The 21,418-nt window shown below is 56.9% G+C and overlaps 1 protein-coding gene across 4 annotated transcripts; it reads left to right on the top strand.

Annotated features, from left to right (window-relative positions):
• The first annotated feature begins 1,033 nt into the window (after nt 1-1,033).
• Nucleotides 1,034-19,325, top strand: BCAN (brevican). Of its 4 annotated transcripts, none has more exons than XM_010348468.3 (14): nt 1,039-1,592; nt 5,823-5,933; nt 6,594-6,968; nt 7,306-7,480; nt 7,794-7,921; nt 8,369-8,662; nt 11,231-11,464; nt 12,009-12,653; nt 15,999-16,106; nt 16,648-16,806; nt 17,356-17,438; nt 17,920-18,064; nt 18,338-18,528; nt 18,823-19,325. In XM_010348468.3, the coding sequence occupies exons 2-14, from the start codon at nt 5,843-5,845 to the stop codon at nt 18,928-18,930; spliced, it is 2,736 nt and encodes a 911-aa protein (XP_010346770.1). In that variant the 5' UTR covers nt 1,039-1,592; nt 5,823-5,842; the 3' UTR covers nt 18,931-19,325. The 4 variants fall into 4 exon arrangements, with proteins under 4 accessions (XP_074245652.1, XP_010346770.1, XP_010346769.1 ...); XM_010348467.3 differs by having other exon boundaries at nt 1,040-1,596; XM_074389550.1 differs by lacking the exon at nt 1,039-1,592 and adding an exon at nt 2,902-4,833.
• Nucleotides 19,326-21,418: the final 2,093 nt, after the last annotated feature.

Below are 21,418 nucleotides of genomic sequence, written 5' to 3'. Positions count from 1 at the left end.
ACCCACCTCGGCCTCCCAAAATGCTGGGATTACAGGCATGAGCCACTGCGACCGGCCAGCATTTTTCTTAGTAAGGAAATTTACCATCCACCCCTCCTACAGCCCGGGTCTTCTTGTCGTGGCCCTACAGTAGATGGGTCTCTGGGTAGGGGCCAGAATCTTCTCTTTAGATCCTCAAGGATTTGGAGTGGGTGTCTTTTTTTTTTTTTTTTTTTTTTTGTGAGCTTCTCAAAGCCGTTTGGAACCAAGTCCATAGCACTGGGAGTGAAAGCCAGGCAGTGGTGAGTAGGGGTGCTGGCACATTCAGTGGGGAGCCATCCAGAGTTCCCAGGAGGGGCCTAGAGTGCAGTCTAGATGGCAGACTGGGGTCCTGCCCTGAACTGCATGTGCATTGAGCGCACCTCACTTTACTTGGGGTATTTTGAAGATGCTGTGGAGATTATATGGATCAAAGCCCTCCAAAGCTATCCTTGGTGCCAACATTGGTATCCAGGGGAGGGAATCTAGGCATCTGGCTGTCCTGCCTACTGTCCGTGCCAGGGGCTTTGCCTACAGACTCAGGAGGGAGGAGGAAAGGCAAAGAGAGCCTGGGAAAGGAGAAGGAAACAGAGGCGCTGGAGCTGGGGGAAAGGAGTCATTGGTATTCTGGGCGCTGAGGAGTTCCTGGCTGGGCAGCATCAAGGCCCACCCCCTGGCATCAGGCTGCACATTCAGCATCCACAGCCCTGGCCAGTAGGCCTTCTGGGCTCCCGGCAACGCCTGCATTTTGCACATTGGTTTGCATGACTGGTAATGTCCCTTCACAGCGGCACCACACCCCACCCCCATCCCAGGTCTGGAGATTTCCTGACTTGGCTGTGCTTAACCTATGGTTCTGCTGTCTAACCTCCATCCTTTCAGCTGCAAAGTCAGCTCCTCCTCTGTGCAGGGAGTGGGAGCATCATAGGAGCCAAAGCCCAATCATAGCTGCCTCCAGGGTCATTTGCACCCCATTCTGCCTCCAGAAACGAACTTTGCGTTTTTATTGGGAAGGGTGTCTCTTTTCAGGAGCAAAGCCCCCATTCTCCCTTCATCCACTTCCCTACAGTCTAACTGAATCCCTCCTCCTTCATGGACCAAAGAGAAGTCCCTCCGGCTGTCCAACTTCCACCCCTCCAGCTGCAACATCGTCATCCTCTAGCTCCGCGAACGCTTGGCGAACGCTCCTTCCCCGCCCCTCCTGCCCCTCCTCCCTACTCCAAGTCCTCGGCTTCTCATCCCCGGAACGATGTCCTACTTCGCTCGTCCTTGCTCTCGCCGCTGCCGCCGGGAACCGACGCAGAGAAGGCAGAGGGTCCCGTGACCATCCCGAGCCCCCCGCGCTCCAGGCCAGGGGGCGGGGGCGGCCCCGGGGAGGGCGGGGCAGGGGCGGGGGGAAGAAAGGGGGTTTTGTGCGGCGCCTTCCGAAGGTCCTGCGGCCCCAGCCTCTCCTTGCGCCCGCGCAGTCCCCGCCGCAGTCTCAGCTGCAGCTGCAGGACCGAGCCGTGGACCGGGAGGAGACCCCCGGAGGAGGCGACAAACTTCGCAGTGCCGCGCCCCAACCCGAGCCCGGGGTAGGTGAGTGCCTCCGCAGCCCTGCCGCCCGCCCTGGGGCGAGGGACAGAGGGAGGGGAGTGCCCACCTGGTCCGCGCCGCCCCCCGCACCCGCCCCCCGGCCTCCCGGCCCTTGCCTCGAGGCTCTGGGGCACCCAACGCGTAGACTCCTGACCCCGCGGCGGGGTAGGCGGTCGGCCAGCCCCGAGCACCCGGGGAGCTGCTGCTGCCGTCTCGGACCTACAAGCTTCCAGCTCTGCGGGGTGGCAGCCCCCCGCGCTGCTCGCAGTCTGATCTGCAGCCCCTCGGGTCCTCGCGTCTTCCCTGCTGCGCTCTCCTGTCCCAGAGGTTTCCGACCTTGTCCGGGGCATGGCGGCAGCGATCCGGATCAGTCCCTGCCTCCGTGCCCCACGCGCAGGCAGCTCTGCGGGAGGAGCAGCGGCCAGCAGCCCTTCTGGGGACACCTTACTGTAGCCGGGCAGGACAACCGGTCAGAGCCGCTGTAAGGGGTGGTCGGGGCGCTGACTTCGGCTGCAATCCAAACTCCGCACCTTGCTCTGTGACCTTGGGGCACTTAGTTGACCCACCTGAACCTCGGAGTCCTCATCGGTGTCATGAGCGGAATATAAACAATCTTTTTCTCACAGTTGAGGTTATCCACGGGAAGCATTTAGGAGAACTGCCTGGGGTAGACGTCAGTAACTGCTAGCCAGAATTCCATTCGCACTCTTGCATTCCCTCTTGCATTCCCAGCACTGCCAGGGACCTGGGAATTCCCTCTGCCAGGTATTTCCATATCCTATCAGGCATTCCCCCACTTATTAGAATAGCTCTGCCTACATGGTTCTAATAGGACCAAGACATTGGCATCAGTATGGAGGGGCACCGTTATTATCCGCATTACTTAGATTGCAGATGAGAACAGTAAGATCAGGGAACAGTGTTACCCATAGACCCACCCACAGCATTACCAGTGCCTATGTCGTTCTGGCTGACTTTGTTATTTATAACAGCACCATCCACCTTTCAGATTCTGCAGGAGAGGGATGTATAACAGCTCGGCTGGTGATGTTGCTAATAGTATTATTAGTTGTGCTTCCAATAAAAAGGACTATTTATATAATGATTGCAATTACTCCCACAGGCCCTAAGGCCCTGCTGATATCGCTGATATCGTGTAGGCTCATGTTGCTTCTCATGAAGCCATTAAGCGGGTAACAGAGAGCTTCCCTCCTGCTATGGGCAAAGTTCTGACCTCTTGCACCTCCCTGCTGCCCCTGCTGAGGGCTGGAACTCAGTTCCTGTGGGACAGACCTTGGCTGCCAGCTGATGGGCATTCAGCGTGGAGGGTGGTCCAGCATGGTTAGGTGTGTGTACACATGTGCATGCCTGCACATACACACACGGAACACACAGAGCCTGGTCTTAACTCTCTGGGTTGGGTCTATGAAGACTGTGAGGGAGATGGACATCCATCCACGGTCAAACAGAAATGATGATGTAATAAGAGGAAAGTTTCCTGAACAGCTCGAGAAATTCAGAAAAAGGGCAGAGATCCAGAAGCTGGAGCAGAAACAGAGAGGGGGTGTTGTGGAGTCAGGGGAAGGGACAGCATGACTGCTGAGCTCTCAGGGTTAGAGACAGAGTGGTGTGCCCTGCTCTGGAGGAGGAGAAGACGGTGTGGAGGTGAGTGGTCTGTGGGATAGAGAAGGCCACAGAACCCTGGACCCCTGGTTCCGAGGCTGGCACCAGATGTGGGGAAGTCTCAGTTTCATCAGGGTTTCTAGCTGCATCCGGGAGGGCTGAAGCCCAAGCCTGGGGAAACAGAGCTCTCTGAGAACCTCGTGGGGTTACCCTCTTGGCCTCTCTGGTCAGTGACTCCCATTCTTGGGATCAGGGACAGGTGGCCCTCCATATTCCAGAGCAGTTAGGTCCTCATTGGCCTCAGACCCTCTTCCCTCACTCTCCCACTGTCAGATCAGAGGTGAAAGGGTGGCCCAGGGTGTTGGCCCCAAAGTGACTCCAACTATATGGGTTTCTGGGCCGCTGCCAGAGAGTTGGGAGCCAGATCTGTGAGCAGCTCCAGCTCTAGCCCAGAGAGAAGGGAGGGAGGGCTCCAGAAGGGGACCAGGCCCAGGCTCTGGCACTGCTCAGATGCATGGCAAACAGTCTTCCCAGCACGCAGCAGGCACTGGCTGAATGGTCCCCACTCCAGCCCCAGAATAGTCATCCCAAGTGCCCCCATGCCTGAAGCTGATCTCAGCACCTCTAATCTGGCCCCATCAAGAACTTCCTACCTCTCCAAGGTCAGAGAGAGGCCATAAACATCTGGTTGTGCCACTCCTCCCCCAACTCTGACCCTGAGGGAATGATGCCCAGGCACAGTGGGAGAGATGAAGTTATGATGGCAAGCAGGTGGGAGGATCTGGGAAAAGTAGGAAATTTCCCATCAGCTCAGGCTTAGGAAAGTGGGGGGCAGGTATGAAGGCAGAACCTGAGATGGTAGGGGATCATGGGGGATCAACAGTGGGCCTGGAGTAGGAGTACATAGCCAGTGGAATAAACCTGATCTCTAGGAAGTCCTGCCTGCAGTCTAACCTTCAATTCTCTTGCTGCATCATTGGCCTATTCCATGGCAGACCTGGATCTCCATGCTCTCCTAAGTTTAGCCCAACCCTTAAAGATGACGTTGGACACTAGCTCTGGGCCTCCTCTCCTGGGAGCACATTGCCCTGGTGCCTGACTTGGCTTTGCCAGGGATCCAGGGTCAGCACTACCCTCTGAGCCTATGTCTCCATTTCTCAGTGTCACACTGTGTCCCTTTTATGAGAGTGTAAATGCTTTGAGATCTTTGGAGGAATATTCTGGGTTCCAGAGCTTCTGATAGCCAGGGGTAGAAAGGGGTGGCCCCTCACATTTATTCTCACCCCCCTCAGTCCACCCTCCAGCCCAAGGCTTTCACAAAAGGTGGGGTGGGGGAAGGGAGGGGCTGGATGGAGGCCAGACTGGCAGAGACAGGGGCTTTGTCCCAGCTGGTTTCTGAGCCAGGAGTTCCGGTGGGAAAGCCCGTGCCAGGCAGAAAGGAGAGGCTGGGAAGAAGAAGGGAGGAGGCAGCCAAGGAAGGGGGATGGAGGATGCTGGGGAGTAAAGAGAAAAGTTTCCTTACAAGTAATGGTGGGGAGGAGGTAGAGGAGAGGGTAGACTCGGGAGAAGCTGTGCTTGCTTGGGTTCAGTCTAGGAGGCCCTCCTGGAAGAAGTCAGGTGAGTATGGTGTCCACGGAGGCAGGGACAGTCAGGGAAGGCTAGAGAGGTACTGTGGGAGGAGGCTCTGGGTTCGAGGACAGAGTCTGGCACTGGGAGGAGCAGATGGAATTCTGAGTATAACAGCACCCACCGTTCATGCTATATGCTGAGTTCCTACTGTGTGCCTGGGGCTGTGCATTAGTACAGAAGTTTTAAGATACAAAACACTCTCACAGCACATGGTCCCATCTTATCACACTCATGAGGTAGTGATAATGATGCCTTTTTATAAACAAGAAAATAGGGCCAGGTGCGGTGGCTTATGCCTGTAATCCAAGCACTTTGGAGGCCTAGGCGGGTGGCTCTCCTGAGGTCAGGAGTTCAAGACCAGCCTGACCAACATGGTGAAACTGTCTTAAAAAAAAAAAAAAAAAAAAAAAAAAAAAACAAGAACAAGAAAATAGCCGGGCGCGGTGGCTCAAGCCTGTAATCCCAGCACTTTGGGAGGCTGAGGCGGGTGGATCACGAGGTCAAGAGATCGAGACCATCCTGGTCAACATGGTGAAACCCCGTCTCTACTAAAAATACAAAAAATTAGCTGGGCATGGTGGCACGTGCCTGTAATCCCAGCTACTCAGGAGGCTGAGGCAGGAGAATTGCCTGAGCCCAGGAGGCGGAGGTTGCGGTGAGCCGAGATCCAGCCATTGCACTCCAGCCTGGGTAACAAGAGCGAAACTCCGTCTCAAAAAAAAAAAAAAAAGAACAAGAAAATAAAGCCCCAGAGAAAGTAGGGAGCTTGGCTTAGGTCACATAGTGAGTTGACTAGGACTTGGGTTTTGGTTCTGAGAAGAAATCCCTTGGTGGGAAGATGGGGATCAGAAACAGAGAGTTCACGGTGATGTGAAGGTAGGGGGCTTCTGGAGCCAGGATATGTGCGAACCCACGTGGGTGTGGTAGGGGACCAGAGGAAGTCAGTCCTGAAGTCTACCCGGTCTTTCCTTCTCTAGTCCCTCCGTGAGCCTGCGGCATGGCTCAGCTGCTCCTGCCCCTGCTGGCAGCCCTGGTCCTGGCCCAGGTTCCTGCAGCCCTAGCAGATGTTCTGGAAGGAGACAGCTCAGGTAAGCCACCCCACTTGGGGTCACCATCTCTGTCTTGTTCAGCCCTAACCAGCTGCTTCCAGGCTCAGCGGTCCCAGGAAGAGAGAGAATTGGGAGGGCTGTGGAGAAGGGTCCAGGCTGGAACACCTGGAAATAAGGGCTGAGCTGTGAGCGTCTAGTGGGGTGGAGGATTCCTGGGGCAGGACTAGGGAGGGGCGCTGGGACAAGGCTTTGGGTCTCTCAGGTGAGGGATGGGGGACCCTGGAACTAGGAGGCAGGAAAGGGGTGGAAATGGGAGAAACCCTGAAGGAGACCCTAAGGGAATAGACTGGGAAACTGGGCTGGAGGACCCAGGGGGTGTGGTCGGAGGACCCAGAGGGTGAGGTCAGAGGACCCTGGGCTGTGGTCTGGGAATTTTGGAGGGTAAGTGGAAGACTCTGAGAGCAGGACAAGGAATCCTGGGGCAGCATTGACTGGGAGACTTTGGGGGATGGGTCTGGAGACCGTGGGGGTGGGCCTGGAGGACCCAGAGATAGGGCTGCAGGACCCTGGCCCCAGGTCCTAGGGGGAGCAGGGAATCCTGGGGAGGAAGGAGGGATCCTGGAGCGGGGCTTGGAGGCCACCGGGTGGGACTCCGAGGGTCCACAGCGCGAAGTTCCATCCGGCTGCACCCGTTCACAGAGGACCGCGCCTTCCGCGTGCGCATCTCCGGCGACGCGCCGCTGCAGGGCGTGCTCGGCGGCGCCCTCACCATCCCGTGCCACGTCCACTACCTGCGGCCGCCGCCAAGCCGCAGGGCGGTGCTGGGCTCTCCGCGGGTCAAGTGGACCTTCCTGTCCGGGGGCCGGGAGGCAGAGGTGCTGGTGGCGCGGGGAGTGCGCGTCAAGGTGAACGAGGCCTACCGGTTCCGCGTGGCACTACCTGCGTACCCCGCGTCGCTCACCGATGTCTCCCTGGCGCTGAGCGAGCTGCGTCCCAACGACTCAGGCATCTACCGCTGCGAGGTCCAGCACGGCATCGACGACAGCAGCGACGCGGTGGAGGTCAAGGTCAAAGGTGAGAGGGCAGGGAGGTTCCCGGAGGGAGGAAGCCAGGGAAGGGAGGACTCTTGCTCTGGGGGCGGGGAGGGGCGCCACAGTGTAAGGGGGAAGCAAAGGTAGCTAGAAGGCGCAGCCTGGGTTGGAAAAAGAGTGAGGAGGTAGACACAGGCCTTTGTTGCCTCCTTTCTTCAGGTGGAGGAAATTCTGCCCGCAGTCTAACTTGAGTCCCTCATGCTGTAGAGTGAGCACAATTGAACTTTACCCCTGTGTACAGAGGAGTGACAAGGAGGGTGAGGGGAGGCCAGTGGTGTGCTGGGTGGTCACTTGGCTAAGGGGTCCTCTCTGCCCCACAGGGGTCGTCTTTCTCTACCGAGAGGGCTCTGCCCGCTACGCTTTCTCTTTTGTTGGGGCCCAGGAGGCCTGTGCCCGCATCGGAGCCCACATCGCCACTCCGGAGCAGCTCTACGCCGCCTACCTTGGAGGCTATGAGCAATGCGATGCTGGCTGGCTGTCGGATCAGACCGTGAGGTGGGCTGGGGCTGTGGACTGGGGCTCTGAACTGGGGCTTCTATTGTCTCCTGCGGTGGCCACGGCCCCCCTTCTGCCAGGTGCTGCCTGCTGCATCAGGCTGGGCACACAGGGCTCTCTGCCTCTGGGGGATGTGACGGGTCTGAGGAGGGGAGGGGAGGACCCCAAGCATGTGCATCCCTGCAGAGCTGGGAGGATGGCCAGCTGTCTGCAAGTGGCTGCACTGAGGGGGCAGTGGGACTCAGGAGAGTCAGTATGGGCTGGCTCTCTGGTGAAGGCATCTGTACTAAGTGATTCTGTCCGTCGTCCCCAGGTATCCTATCCAGACCCCACGAGAGGCCTGTTATGGAGACATGGATGGCTTCCCCGGGGTCCGGAACTACGGTGTGGTAGACCCAGATGACCTCTATGATGTCTACTGTTATGCTGAAGACCTGAATGGTGAGTGGGAGTGAGAGATTCCCAGGGGACAATCTCCCACCCCTGTAGTTCCCATAGGTCCTCCTGGGGCCTCTGCAGGACTTTACTACCCCTCTCAAGTTTAAGGGAGCAAGCAGGAGGAAGGAGACAATTGGTGTCCCTCTCTGCAAACACTGTCACAGAACAAGCTCAAGACCAAAGTCTCAGCCAGGCAGCAGGATACCGAGTTGAGCTCCTCTGCCACCTGCTGGGTGGACTCTGTGCATGACTCTGCAGAATGAATAGTTTGGGCCCCATTTCTTTGAGCTCTACTATCCATCTTGAGGTTCTATTCAGACTTTGATCCTATGAAGTAGAGTAGTTGACTCCCTGGCACAGATGAGGGAACTTGCCCAGGGTTCCTATGGGAGCCCAGAGTGGAAGGAGCTACCAGCTGCCTGGTAACCCAGCCTGCTCTTCTCCACCCAGGAGAACTGTTCCTGGGGGATCCTCCAGAAAAGCTGACGTTGGAGGAAGCACGGGCGTACTGCCAGGAACGGGGTGCAGAGATTGCCACCACGGGCCAGCTGTATGCAGCCTGGGATGGTGGCCTGGACCGCTGCAGCCCAGGGTGGCTGGCTGACGGCAGTGTGCGCTACCCCATTGTCACACCCAGCCAGCGCTGTGGTGGGGGCTTGCCAGGCGTCAAGACTCTCTTCCTCTTCCCCAACCAGACTGGCTTCCCCAACAAGCACAGCCGCTTCAACGTCTACTGCTTCCGAGGTGAGCCCACCTCCCTGCAGAAGCTGAGACCAGTCTCAGAAAGGCAGAGTTGAGCCCTAAAAGCTCTACCCCGGTCTGATCAGTGCACCTCAGGGCTTTGCCATTTGCCTGAAGGGGTCGTGGGTGAAGTCCAGCTTGTCATCTGGGAGTCTAATTCCGGGCATGCACCCTGGTGTGGTGTCTGTCAGCTACTTGGCCCAAGGTATGGTCACCTTTTGGCCTCCCCTTATCTGCCTTCCCACCAGTGTCCATGCCTTGCTTGTTTCAGCTGGGCTGCTGAAAGATGCTCCCATTTCCTGTCAGCTTGTTAGCAGAGCAGAGATGACCAACATTCTCTGAATCCAATGAGTAATCTGCTCAGATTATTCCAGTCAGGAACCAAATACCCTCAGGAGCCCGCTGGAGGATTTCCAGAACCTACAGCTTAAAGAAGGTTTCAGATCTTTAACTAGCAAATCCTGGTGGATGGACACAATTCCCCCTAAAGGGAGCATGATCTTAAGTACATTTGGGAATAGAGATAGCTTTCTGCCCACATCTTGTGGTTTGTTTTTGCGTTTTTTGAGACAGAGTCTCACTCTGTCACCCAGGCTGGAGTGCAGTGGTATGATCATGGTTCGCTGTAGCCTCAACCTCCTTGGGCTCAGGGGATCCTTCCATGTCAGCCTCCAGAGTAGACGAGACCACAGGCTCAGGCCATCATATCTGGCTAATTTTTGTAGAGATGGGGTTTTTGCCACATCCACAGGCTGGTCTTGAACTCCTGAGCTCAAGCGATCTGCATATCTGGGCCTCCTGAACTGCTAGGATTTATATGTGTGAGCCACTGCACCCAAACCTGCCCATATCTTATGTTGGGAGCTAGAGGGGAGGTAGTTCCTGGGACCCTCAGAGGGAAAAGGCCCAGGCCAAGGGTGAATGACAATCAGAGAGGCATTGCCATGGGGTGTCTGGGTCCTTCCCCAATTATAAGCCTGCAATACTGCTGTAAGAGCTAGAAGCAGAAATAAGAGAAGACACAGCCTTTACCCTTAAGGAGCATTTGGTTTAAAAGGGGAAGACACAGCTTTTGCCATGGAAACCCCTAGCCAAGGGAAGACAAGATGCCTCACTCCCAGGATGAGGAGAGACTGAGAGAAAAGCATTACTTCCATTGGGACAGATCTGTGGACATCTTCGGCTGGGGGCTGGGGAAGGGTGGAGAAGTAAAAGTCCATAGGAAGACGGATCCATCTGAAAAGGCCTCCTGGAATAGGGGTAGTAATAATAATATTAATAACAGCTAAAACTTCTATGTGCTGCTTATGACTGTGTGCCAAGCCAAGCACGGTTTTGGAAAGAAATGGACTGGATCATAAGGAAGGGCAGGGGGAGGGGGAACATGACTCCAGTTGGGACTACAGTTGGTGGATGACAGAGGCAGCAAGGGTACAAGGTCTGGTGTGGAGTAAGGCTCACTGGAGCCGGTGATAAAGGCAGGGACACACTGTCCTGTCTTGCCTGGCTGAGCACAGTCGGCCCTCAGGGCTTTTCTTAACCCACTTCCACCTTCACTTCACTGGTTTTCTGCTCTTGGCTCCCTTTCCCAGAGGACAAGTAAACCATTCTAAACATCTGGTTATTTGAAGGGAGTAGATCCCAGAAGGAGGTGGCCCCTTCCCTTGCCTACTTGCCCCATGACTGAGATCCTCACGTGGTGCCTGAAGTTATTCCTGCACTCTGCCCTCCAGCTATCCTGAGGAGATGGCAGCCCCCCCACTTCTATTTCAAGAATTTTGGAGGCTGGGTGCAGTGGCTCACTCCTATAATCCCAGCACTTTGGAAGGCCAAGGTTGGTGGACCACTTGAGGCCAGGAGTTTGAGATCAGCCTGGCAAACATGGCGAAACCCTATCTCTGCTAAAAATACAAAAATTAGCTGAGCATGGTGGCGCATGCCTGTAGTCCCAGCTACTTGGGAGGCTGAGATGGGAGAATTAATTGAACCCAGGAGGTTGCAGTGAGCTGGAAACATGCCACTGCACTCCAGCCTGGGTGACAGAATGAGACTCTTTTCTAAAAAAAAGAATTTAGGAATGCCTGGGACCCCCTCATACCTTGTCCCAAGCCCAAGATCCCAAGGCACTAAAGCTGTTTCATCCATCCTGCTGGCTCCAGCCCCTGCCCCTTGGGAATATCTCACACCTGAGCCTTTCCTGACCACTCCAAAGTAATACTTCCCATCACTCTATCTTCTAACTCTGCTCAAGTGTTCTTTACCTTGAACATTATAATATACGTTTGTTTGTCATCTGTATTTAGAATATAATTTCCCTTAAGGGTAGGAGATTTGCTGTTTTGTTCTACACTGTATCCTCAGGGCCCAGGAGAATACTTGGCATGACACACAGTAGGCACCTGATGAATGCTTGAGAAATGAGTGACGAAGTTCTGGGATGCTCCCTGGGTCCCACTGGGTGCTTCATAGGGAAGATGTGAGAGAATTGAGAGAGTTCCGTGGTGCAGGCTGCGACCCGGAAGGGCAGAGCTACCTATTCAGCCTCGCATCAGCACTTTCCTCCTGCCACAGACTCAGCCCAGCCTTCTGCCATTCCTGAGGCCGCCAGCCCAGCCTCCGACCCGGCCTCTGATGGACTAGAGGCCATCGTGACAGTGACAGAGACCCTGGAGGAACTGCAGCTGCCTCAGGAAGCCATGGAGAGCGAGTCCCGTGGGGCCATCTACTCCATCCCCATCATGGAGGACGGAGGAGGTGGAAGCTCCGCTCCGGAAGACCCAGCAGAGGCCCCTAGGACGCTCCTAGGTAACTTGAATCCCTTATCCTGAGTACGTCTTGATCTGAAAGAAGTTGGGGACAGAAGAGGCAAGCCCAGGTTGATGCTGGGGTCCTGTATGGCATGACTACGGCCTGTCCTTTTTCAGCAGCTCAGGGGTGCAGGGCAGCTTTCTTGTCTCTTTCCCAACTTTTGCTTTTCCAGCAAATTCTACCCGCAAGTCTATGGAGCAAGAGATGCTTGCGCTAAGGAGCTGCCCCCTGGAAAGGAGGGGCCTCCCTTCTTTGGTCCCTCTTCCACCTCACCCACCCAAAACAGACTAGAGTTTTGGCAGAGTAGGAGTCGGAGATGCAATGACCATGTTCTCTGGGGCTAATGGCGGCTCACAGAGCCTTCTCAAGTGTTGCCTCATCAACGTAGCTGGGGTCAAGTTCTTCCAGTGTGGAGCAAGAACCACCTCTCCTCAGGGCGGGCTCTTCCCTATTCCCCAGGGCCCACCCACCCCTTCCCCTTTTTTCTTTCCTTCCGGGGTGGGCGCTGTCCCTGGTGCTGAAGCGTTTGTGCTTTGCCTAGAATTTGAAACGCAATCCATGGTACCGCCCACGGGGTTCTCAGAAGAGGAAGGCAAGGCATTGGAGGAAGAAGAGAAATATGAGGATGAAGAAGAGAAAGAGGAAGAGGAAGAGGAGGAGGATGTGGAGGATGAGGCCCTGTGGGCATGGCCCAGCGAGCTCAGCAGCCCAGGCCCTGAGACCTCTCTCCCCACTGAGCCAGCAGACCAGGAGGAGTCACTCTCCCAGGCACCAGCAAAGGCAGTCCTGCATCCTGATGCATCATCACTTCCTGATAGAGAGTCAGAAGCTCCCAGGCCTCCAAGGGTCCATGGACCACCTACTGAGACTCTGCCCACTCCCAGGGAGGGAAATCTAGCCTCCCCATCACCTTCCACTCTGGTTGGGGCAAGAGAGGTTGGGGAGGAAACTGGTGGTCCTGATCTATCTGGGGTGCCTCGAGGAGAGAGCGAGGAGATGGGGAGCTCCGAGGATACCCCTTCCCTGCTTCCAGCCACACGGGCCCCTGAGGGTGCCAGGGAGCTGGAGGCCCCCTCTGAAGATAATTCTGGAAGAACTGCCCCAGCAGGGACCTCAGTGCAGGCCCAGCCAGTGCTGCCCACTGACAGCGCCAGCCGAGGTGGAGTGGCCGTGGTCCCCGCATCAGGTAATTCTGTCCGAGGCTCAACTGCCCTCTTTGTCCTACTTCTTTTCCTCCCACTGCAGCTCTGGGTCACCTGACCTGTAGTCCTTTAACCCACCATCATCCCAAATTCTCCTGTCCTTTGCCTCCATTCTCTTACCCACCTCTACCTATGGGTCTCCAATCTCGGATACCCACCTGCGACTTCCATCCCAGCTCTCCAAGTCTTCACCCTGTGACCCCAGCCCCTCCACTGATCATCTGTGACCCTTGCCTGCTGTCAGGCCCTCCACCTGTGGCTCACATCTCACCAGCCCCGCAGAGCATCCTCAGGCCTCTCCAGGGGCCCTCATCACCTATTGTAGCCTCAGGGCTCGGCCCATTTCCCACTACTCCTGTCCCCCTCTTGTATGCCGTCCCCTTTAGATGCCTCCCATTGATCTCAGAGAAGCCTGGGAGTCCCTTCCCACCCCTCAACCTCTGGGGTCCAGGAGAGCCCGTACCCCCAAAGAGCCTTAAGCAACTACTTCTGTGAAGTATTTTTTGACTGTTTCATGGAAAACAAGCCTTGGAAATAAATCTCTATTAAACCGCTTTGTAACCAAGCTCTGGTACCCTCTGTCTCCATCTCCTGATGTCCACCCCTCTCATCCCATGGGTCTGTGTCATGGAGAGCACTTGGATGCTTCTTCTCTGGCTCTGGCTCTCCCTCTCTCTGTGTGTGTCTTGGCCTCTCTTCCTTTTTCATCTTCGGTTTCTCCCCTTGTCTGTCCCAGCAGTATAACAGCCCCTCATTATTCCCCCAGCCTCTCCTTCTCAGGCCTGTCTACACTTTTCTTCCTAGCTACTGAGATCCTAAAATTTGCCTGTACACATTACCCCCAGAGAAGTCATCATCCATAGTCTGAGGCAGTGCTGGGGGTTGTAGTCCCTCACTCCTGATGGGGAGAAACCCACGCAGCCTGGGGTGCATGCGTTGTTCATTTATGTTCACTTCCGATCCATCTTGGTGGTGCCAAGTCATAGTAACTGAGAGTCTCAGCATAGAAGCAGTTCCCTGGCATTCAGGTGCCCTCACCCCCAGCCCCCAGCCCTGCATCTCAGCAGGGGGTGGTATCTAACTCTCATCCCACTACCCACAGCTTCCCTCTTCTCCACTAACTCCTGCACTAATCACCATTCCTTACTCCCTAGGAGGAATGGTTTCACCCTCCCTAAACCCAAAGTCTCAAAGTACCTAATGCTGGAGAAGACACAGATCGAGGAGCAAGTGATGGACAATATGAAGGAAGGAGTCAGGTTCGAGGGTCTGAGAGAAGCTCTCCCTACTCAGGAAGGCTAAGATTCCCAGTGCAGGTCCCTGGAGAAGGCTGGGATTCCCTTAGCCCTAGGACCCCTGGCTTAGATGGATCACATCCTACGTCACACTCAGGCTTACCCATGTCAACTGTCAGCTCCCTGTGCAACTGGCCTTGGAGTTCAGCCCTGTGGCAGATAGGGAGGGGGTTTGGTGGGAAAAGGAGCACAATTGGAGGTATCTACAGTGTCTTAGTTCTCCCACCTGGAGGGTAACTCAGAAGTCTTGACTGCTGTTTCAACGGGAAGAAAGGAAAAAACTTCCTGGTTGTATAGAGTAGGTGTCCCTAAAGAGAGAGCAGAAGGATGGCAAGAAGAAGAGTGCCTTCACACAACTCTGCCTGCACTGGGCTCAGGTTCTGCAGCCCACAGCCAGGGGGAGGGACCCATGGCCTGGGTAGGCGACCAAAGACCAAGTTTAAGAGGCTCTGTCCCCCAAGGTTGGAGGGCTGAATGGGAAGGAGCAGAAAGGACAACAGGAGGGGCAGGAAAGTATGAGGAATGGGAGGGGAGTTCAGTATTCTCCCCTCTGTGGGGCCTGGTGCTTAATGGGTTAAATGAAATACCTCTTCCTCTGGGGTTGGGAGGTGGGCAGCATTACCAGCTGGGAAGAAATGATTGGCAGGAGGGAAGATGACAGGAGGAGTGGCGCTGGAAAAGCAGATTCATTTTACCCAAAACAGCTAGGTCATCCCAGCAAAATTCTTTGAATCGACTGCAGCTTCTCTCCCCAACCCCACTCTGATTCCCACCAGGCAGGGCGATCTGTGGCCAGCATGAAGCATTGTTGGCCTTGGCCATGGCTGCTAGAGGTGGATGGTAAAGTCTGAAGGGTCCTGCCCTGGGGTGGTTTTTAATCTCCCAGGGCTGAGGGCTTTGACCTTCATAGTTGGTCTGTGGAGCCAGCTTCCCCTGGGTCATCCGAACCAGAAAGGATTGGAAACTGACAGCTCCTCTAGCACCCAGGCACACTAAGGACAGCCACCTCCTACACCAGGATCCAGAGAGAAAAAATCCAGTAAAGCAGGTGGCCGGCCTATCCAGATGGAGCTAGATCCAGACAACAGATTGCAGACCCTCAGGGTAGTGTGTTAGTCTAAGAGGACTGCCTGGAGGAGAAGGAGCCAGAAGGAGCAGGTGAGATGGATTCTGGGTTGGAGAACCTGCAGAAGGCCCAAAGTGGAGTTCGGAGAGGGAGCCTGTAAGGGGAAGAGTCTGTGGATATAAGAAAGGGAGGTGAGAGGTTGAGTGATGTTGAGAGAGAGCTGCATGTGTGAGGCCAGTCAGCACTGCAGGACAATGGGAGCTGTGGCCGGAGGAGAAGGGGCAGGGCATAGAGTGAGGAAAGTGGGCTGGATCTCCACTGACCACTGTAAGGCTGACTGACTGCCCAGTGGACAGCAGGAAGAACAGTTAGTATTCATGTGGACCACACGTATATCAGGTCTCAGGAGCAGTCAAGGGTCTCCCACGCTCCACTGTTGCTATGGTAATCCTCCGGTCCCCTCCTTCACTTCCATTCATCCTACTTACACTATACAGAACTGTGCTGGGACCTGGCACAAAGACAAGGGGATGAGAGACTAAACTCCAAGCCTAGAGAAGAAAAATGACCTGCCCAATGTCACACAGAAGAGCCAGGAGCAAGATAAGAGTTTAGATCTGCAATGTTCTGTGCCCAGCATATTTCTCCATCCAGGGCCTGGGTCCCGTGGGCCCTCCTGGCCACTTCTCCCCAGCTTCTTTTGGGCTGGGCTCACATTGGTGGCCATAACAATGGCCTACACAAGGCTGGGCCAATGCTGAAGTGGGGAGCGGGGAAAGGAAAGAAACCCAGAACTCAGGGCTGGATTGTGACCAGAGGCAGGCTCTAGGGAGAGCTTTTAGGGTGCCGTTACAGCTTCCAGGACAGAGAGGTCACGGCTAAGGGACCCTCTGCGCCCTCTCCTGGAGGTCTTGGGCTGCAGCGTCGGGCTGCCTTCCTCCCCACGCCTCACTTCTTTCCCCCCTTAGGTGACTGTGTCCCCAGCCCCTGCCACAATGGTGGGACATGCTTGGAGGTGGAGGGAGAGGTCCACTGCCTATGTCTGCCTGGCTATGGGGGGGACCTGTGCGATGTTGGTGAGTGTTGAGGGATGGAGGGGTGCAGGTTTGAAGCCTGGACCCTGCCATAATATGCTACCTCTAGGAGCGGGGAGGGAGGACATTGGTTTTGGCCTTGTCATTAGTGAGTCCCTGCTTTAGGCAAGTTGCACAACTTCTCTGAGCGCTACCCTCAATTTTCTTATCTAAGTGAAACCAAAATGCCTCTCATGGGGGTCCGTTCGACACCAGTGCAAAGCATACCCCTGGCATTTAATCGGCGGTCAATACATGACAAGCTCCATTCTCCTGGAGAGAAGAGCACTGCTCTTTAGTATGGAGACCCAGGCCGGAACTCCATCCCCCACCTCGTCCCTGTCTTTTAGGAAAGGGCCCTGCCCAAGAGCCCCTCCAGGCTCCTGCTAGCCCCCTCATTCTCCACGAGCTCCTCGGCGTCGCCTCGTGCCCCCTTAGTCCCTCCCCTCTCGGCTTGCGGTAGTGGAAGGAGCCCAGTCCCTTCCAGGATTCCTGTCCGCCCTGGGTTCTGGGGCCCTGAGATGCCCGCCCTCCTGTGCCACAGGCCTCCACTTCTGCAGCCCGGGCTGGGACGCCTTCCAGGGCGCCTGCTACAAGCATTTTTCCACAAGAAGGAGCTGGGAGGACGCAGAGACCCAGTGCCGGATGTACGGCGCGCATCTGGCCAGCATCAGCACGCCCGAGGAACAGGACTTCATCAACAGTGGGCCCGGGGACAGGGTGGGAGGGGCCCCCGCCATCGGCTCGCTCTCTCACTCGCCTAACCGCTTTCCTCATTAACCCATGCCCTCATTCCTCGGTTTTCTCCAGCTTGCATTCCCTCACCCATTCGTTCACTCCCCTTCTCTTTCTCTCTTCCTCCTTCCCACGCTACGCTAAGGCAGCGGCCTCGCCTTGGAGTGCGCCTGTGTGGGCCGGGCCGCCGCGCAGGGGGCCGCCTCCAGCCCCTCCAACCTCCCGGCTCTCCTCCCTCCAACCGCCTCCCCCAACTCCAATCCTGTTGAAAGTTTTCACTTTTTCCAGAGCGCCCCTTTTCTAGCCTGGGTCGATATCTTCCTTATTCTCCCACCCCCATTCCCCTGCTTTCCATCTGGCCCTTGCGCAGAGGCTGGAGGGAGGGAGAAGAACCCGGGAGGGGCGGTTCTGGATGGCAGGGAAGGGTTTGCCCGGCCGTGGCCGCAGACCGCCCGGGAGCGGGGAACGGCCGCCATCTGCTGGCGGCGGCGCTCACTGCACGCCTCCGTCTCCCCAGATCGGTACCGGGAGTACCAGTGGATCGGGCTCAACGACAGGACCATCGAAGGCGACTTCTTGTGGTCGGATGGCGTCCCCCTGGTGAGAGGCCCCGGTCGACGCTGCCGTCCAGCTCGCTTCCTCTAAGCACTTCTGTCCCCTGCCACTCCCACCCCTCCTGATCCTGTCCCCTTCTTTTTCCGGCTTCCTTCCCTTTCTCGTGCCTTTACCCTGGTCTCCCTGGGCTCTCCTCCCTTCCTTGTCTCCTTCTCTCTTCCCTTCTGCCTCCCATTCTCCTTCCCCTAAAGCCCCTGCCCTCTCCTTTACCCTTCGCCGGAGGTCCCTTACTCCTCAGCCCTAGCCTAGGGTTCTGGGGCCCTGAGATGCCCGCCCTTCTGTGCCGCCTCTGCTTCTGCAGCCCCGGCTGAGACACCTTCCAGGGAGCCTGCTGCAAGCACCGTCCTGACCCTGTCCCCTGACCCTGGCCCCCCCACCCCGCACCCGTCCTCCTCCCCAGATCCTCTAGGCCCTCTCCCGGAGCTCCTGGTGTAGGAGCTCCTTACCACCTCCTCCGTCCCCCCAGCTCTATGAGAACTGGAACCCTGGGCAGCCTGACAGCTACTTCCTGTCTGGAGAGAACTGCGTGGTCATGGTGTGGCATGATCAGGGACAATGGAGTGATGTGCCCTGCAACTACCACCTGTCCTACACCTGCAAGATGGGGCTGGGTGAGGGCGGGCAAAGGAGGGTCCCAGCAAGGAAGTGGAGGGGTGGGCTAGGGGAGCAGGGGGACTGATGCTTGTAGACAGAGTGTGCAAAGCTACACAGCGGAGCCAGAACGTGTTCCAGACCACGGGAGAGCTAACAAATTATGTGGGTCCACTAGGAGTCCCGGATCTTTTTTTGTCATGTGGTGGCCCATTTTTCTCTTCCCCATGGAGATTCTGGGAACTGTCACCCACAGAGCCAGGCTCCCAGTTCCTAACTGTGTTCCTTCACAGTGTCCTGTGGGCCCCCACCAGAGCTGCCCCTGGCTCAAGTGTTTGGCCGCCCGCGGCTGCGCTACGAGGTGGACACGGTGCTTCGCTACCGCTGCCGAGAAGGACTAGCCCAGCGCAATCTGCCGCTGATCCGCTGCCAGAAGGACGGTCGTTGGTGGACCCCCCAGATCTCCTGCGTGCCCCAAAGGCCTGTGAGTGCCAGGAGGAGGCAGGTTGGGATGGGGAAAGGTAACGAACGGTAGGCCTGGACTCCAGGCTCAGCCCTGCCTGTCTCTGGCCATGTGACCTTGGAACAGCCATCGCTCCTCTCTGAGGCAAAGGGCAAGAGGTGGGCTGGAGGCTCTGGGGGTCTTCAGGGCTGATGTCTGATAACATGCAGCCGCATTCTGGGCTCTTACGGGCTGAGCGAGAACAGCAGAGGGCACGCTCTAAGGAGAGGAGGAGGAGGAGCCAGGATGGAGAGTGAGCACGTGTGTCTTTGCCAGGCTCGAGCTCTGCACCCAGAGAAGGCTCCAGAAGGACGTCAGGGGAGGCTACTGGGACGCTGGAAGGCGCTGTTGACCCCCCGTTCCAGCCCCACCCCAGGTCCCTAGGGGGCAAAGCCTTGCACACTGCCGGCCACAGTACCCGCCCTGTCACCCAAACCCTCCGGATACCCTGTGCTCCCGCCACCACAGGAAGTGACAACAGGACGAGGGGTGGCGCCGAAGTGCAGGTGACAGTGCCTGAAGGGGCTTCTGGGAAATACCTGGGAGGCTCCAGCCCAGCCCAGGCCCCCTCCGCCTCCCCTGGGCACCAGCCCTTCCCCTCAGGGCCGGGGTAAGTCCCTAAGTGCCTCCACTGCCCTCTCCCTGGCAGCCATCCTTTCCCCTCCATTCCTCTGCGGAGCACTGTGCCCACTCATTCTGGGTTTTCCAAGGGAATGGGCCTGCAGGATGGAGTGTCTGTCAAACCAGCAGGAAATAAAACTGCATTTGAGCCCAAGCAAGTTGGATGCTTCAGTGTGCGTGTCTGTGTGTGTGAGAGAGAGAGAGGTGTGGGTGGGCAGGGCCTCGTGGTATACATAGAGCCTCGGTGTGTATTCGCTTCCGAAGGTCAGAGACGTCCCCAAGATGTCAGCGGTAGACAGAACCGCTGCCAGTAAGTACGTGTGGAATGGAGGATCGCACAGGGGCTGGGGGACAGCCGGAGCGATGCAGCATGTTTGCAAAGGGATGCCCTGAGTGCCTAAGAGTCAAGCGGACGCCAGCGAGGTCTGCCTGGGGGGGAGAAGGGCGGGGGTCCCAGAGGGAAAGGCAGAGGTTGGTGCCTTGACGCCCCAGTTCTGAGCTCCCGGGGGGCCTTCTCTCAGGGGGTGTGAGAGTGAGGGTGAAGGGAGAGCTCCCCTGGCACGGCGGCATGTCTAGGGGTGAGGCCGCAGGAAGGTTTCCGTCCAGCAGAGGAGGCAGAGATGCAAGAAACAGGGAAACAGGCTAAGGGCCAAGGGGACGTTCCCAGCCCTGCGGTGGACTGGGCTCCGGGGACCCACCGGGGGCCTCACAGGCAGCGGCCAGCAGAGAGCGCCGCGGACCCAGCTCAGCGCTCTGGGAGTGCCTTGTGCGCGTGCGCCCGTGGGGACGGGGCGGAGGGGCGCGAGGAGTCCCAGGGTCCCGCCAGGGGGCGCCGCGGGCCTGCGTGCTGAGGCGGCGGGAGGGGAAGGGAGGGTGGCTGGCTGGCGGGGGTTAGACTTCCGGCCGGGCTGCGCTGGCCCTGGGGGCTGTGAGTCAGCGGAGGTTGAAGCGGTGAGGTCATTCTGAGAACTGGAGAGAGAGTGACCGAGCGCGCGTGTGCTTGTGTGTGTGTGTGCACCCTTCCCAGAGCACAGAATCGCTGGTGAAGTGCATGGCAGGATGCGGTCTGTCTCATGATGAGGATGAATCGATGCTGCAGATCCCCAGGCACACGCAGACATAGGCACACACGCGCGCACACCGTCATGTGGACACACGCCTGCGTGTGCCCACTCAGTTACAGCACATCGCCCACATGGCCAATACCTTTTCCTTCTCTAAAGCCAGTAAAGCCCACAGACAGGGAGACAGGTCCAGTGGAGCAAAGGCTGAGAGTGAGACGGCAGACCCAGAGATAGCGGTCAAGACAGACAGACAGACAGAGGTTTAATGCAGCTCTGTGTGGATGGAAGCCGGGGCTCTCCCTAGCCATCCCTGCCCACTTCCTGTGCCTTCCCCACCCTATTTCTAAACCCGAAACCAGCTGATCTCTGATACAGCAGTGTGACCTCCCACACCCACCCGCGACGACACTCCTCCCTCACCCAGGCCTCACCTGCCCCCCACACCACTCAGCCCGGCGTCGCTAGCAAGCAGGTTGCTTCTGTTTCTTAAGAAGCTATAGGGAAGAGGATGATTCTGGGGCCAGAGTAGACCCTCACTTTACCCTATATTATCCTGCGATTGTCCAGTCAATGCATTTTTAGGGCGCTCAGACACATGCCCTGTGAGTGGAACTGTGAGTGGACGAAGATCAAGGTGGGCCTTTGAAAGTAGGGCCTGAAGAGGAGAAGGCTGGGGAGGGGCAGTGTCTGCCCTTGGGTTCTTTTTTTTTTTTTTTTTTTTTTTTTTTTTTTTTTTTTTTGAGACGGAGTTTCGCTCTTGTTACCCAGGCGGGAGTGCAATGGCGCGATCTCGGCTCACCGCAACCTCCGCCTCCTGGGCTCAGGCAATTCTCCTGCCTCAGCCTCCTGAGTAGCTGGGATTACAGGCACACGCCACCATGCTCAGCTAATTTTTTGTATTTTTAGTAGAGATGGGGTTTCACCATGTTGACCAAGGATGGCTCGATCTCTTGACCTCGTGATCCACCCGCCTCAGCCTCCCAAAGTGCTGGGATTACAGGCTTGAGCCACCGCGCCCGGCTGCCCTTGGGTTCTTAAGGGAGGTTCCCTGAGGTGGAGTTAGACAGTATAATGGATTCCTCAGAGCGCATGGTGGTGAGCTGGAAGGGGCTTTGGTTTCCCATCAAGGCATTCTCACCGACTCTCCCCAACAGCGGCAGGAGGGCTCCGTCATCTTCTCTGATCAG

This window comes from Saimiri boliviensis, chromosome 19, assembly GCF_048565385.1.
Source record: "Saimiri boliviensis isolate mSaiBol1 chromosome 19, mSaiBol1.pri, whole genome shotgun sequence".
In the NCBI taxonomy this organism is placed as follows: Eukaryota; Metazoa; Chordata; class Mammalia; order Primates; family Cebidae; genus Saimiri; species Saimiri boliviensis.
Note: the sequence above shows the minus strand (reverse complement) of the source record. Positions and strands in the feature narration are given on the sequence as shown.

Coding starts and splice junctions, on each gene's coding strand:
- BCAN (XM_010348468.3), top strand. CDS start 5,843: ATGGCTCAGCTGCTCCTGCCCCTGCTGGCAGCCCTGGTCCTGGCCCAG. Junction 5,934..6,593: donor TCTGGAAGGAGACAGCTCAG/GTAAGCCACCCC, acceptor ACCCGTTCACAG/AGGACCGCGCCTTCCGCGTG. Junction 7,481..7,793: donor CTGTCGGATCAGACCGTGAG/GTGGGCTGGGGC, acceptor CGTCGTCCCCAG/GTATCCTATCCAGACCCCAC.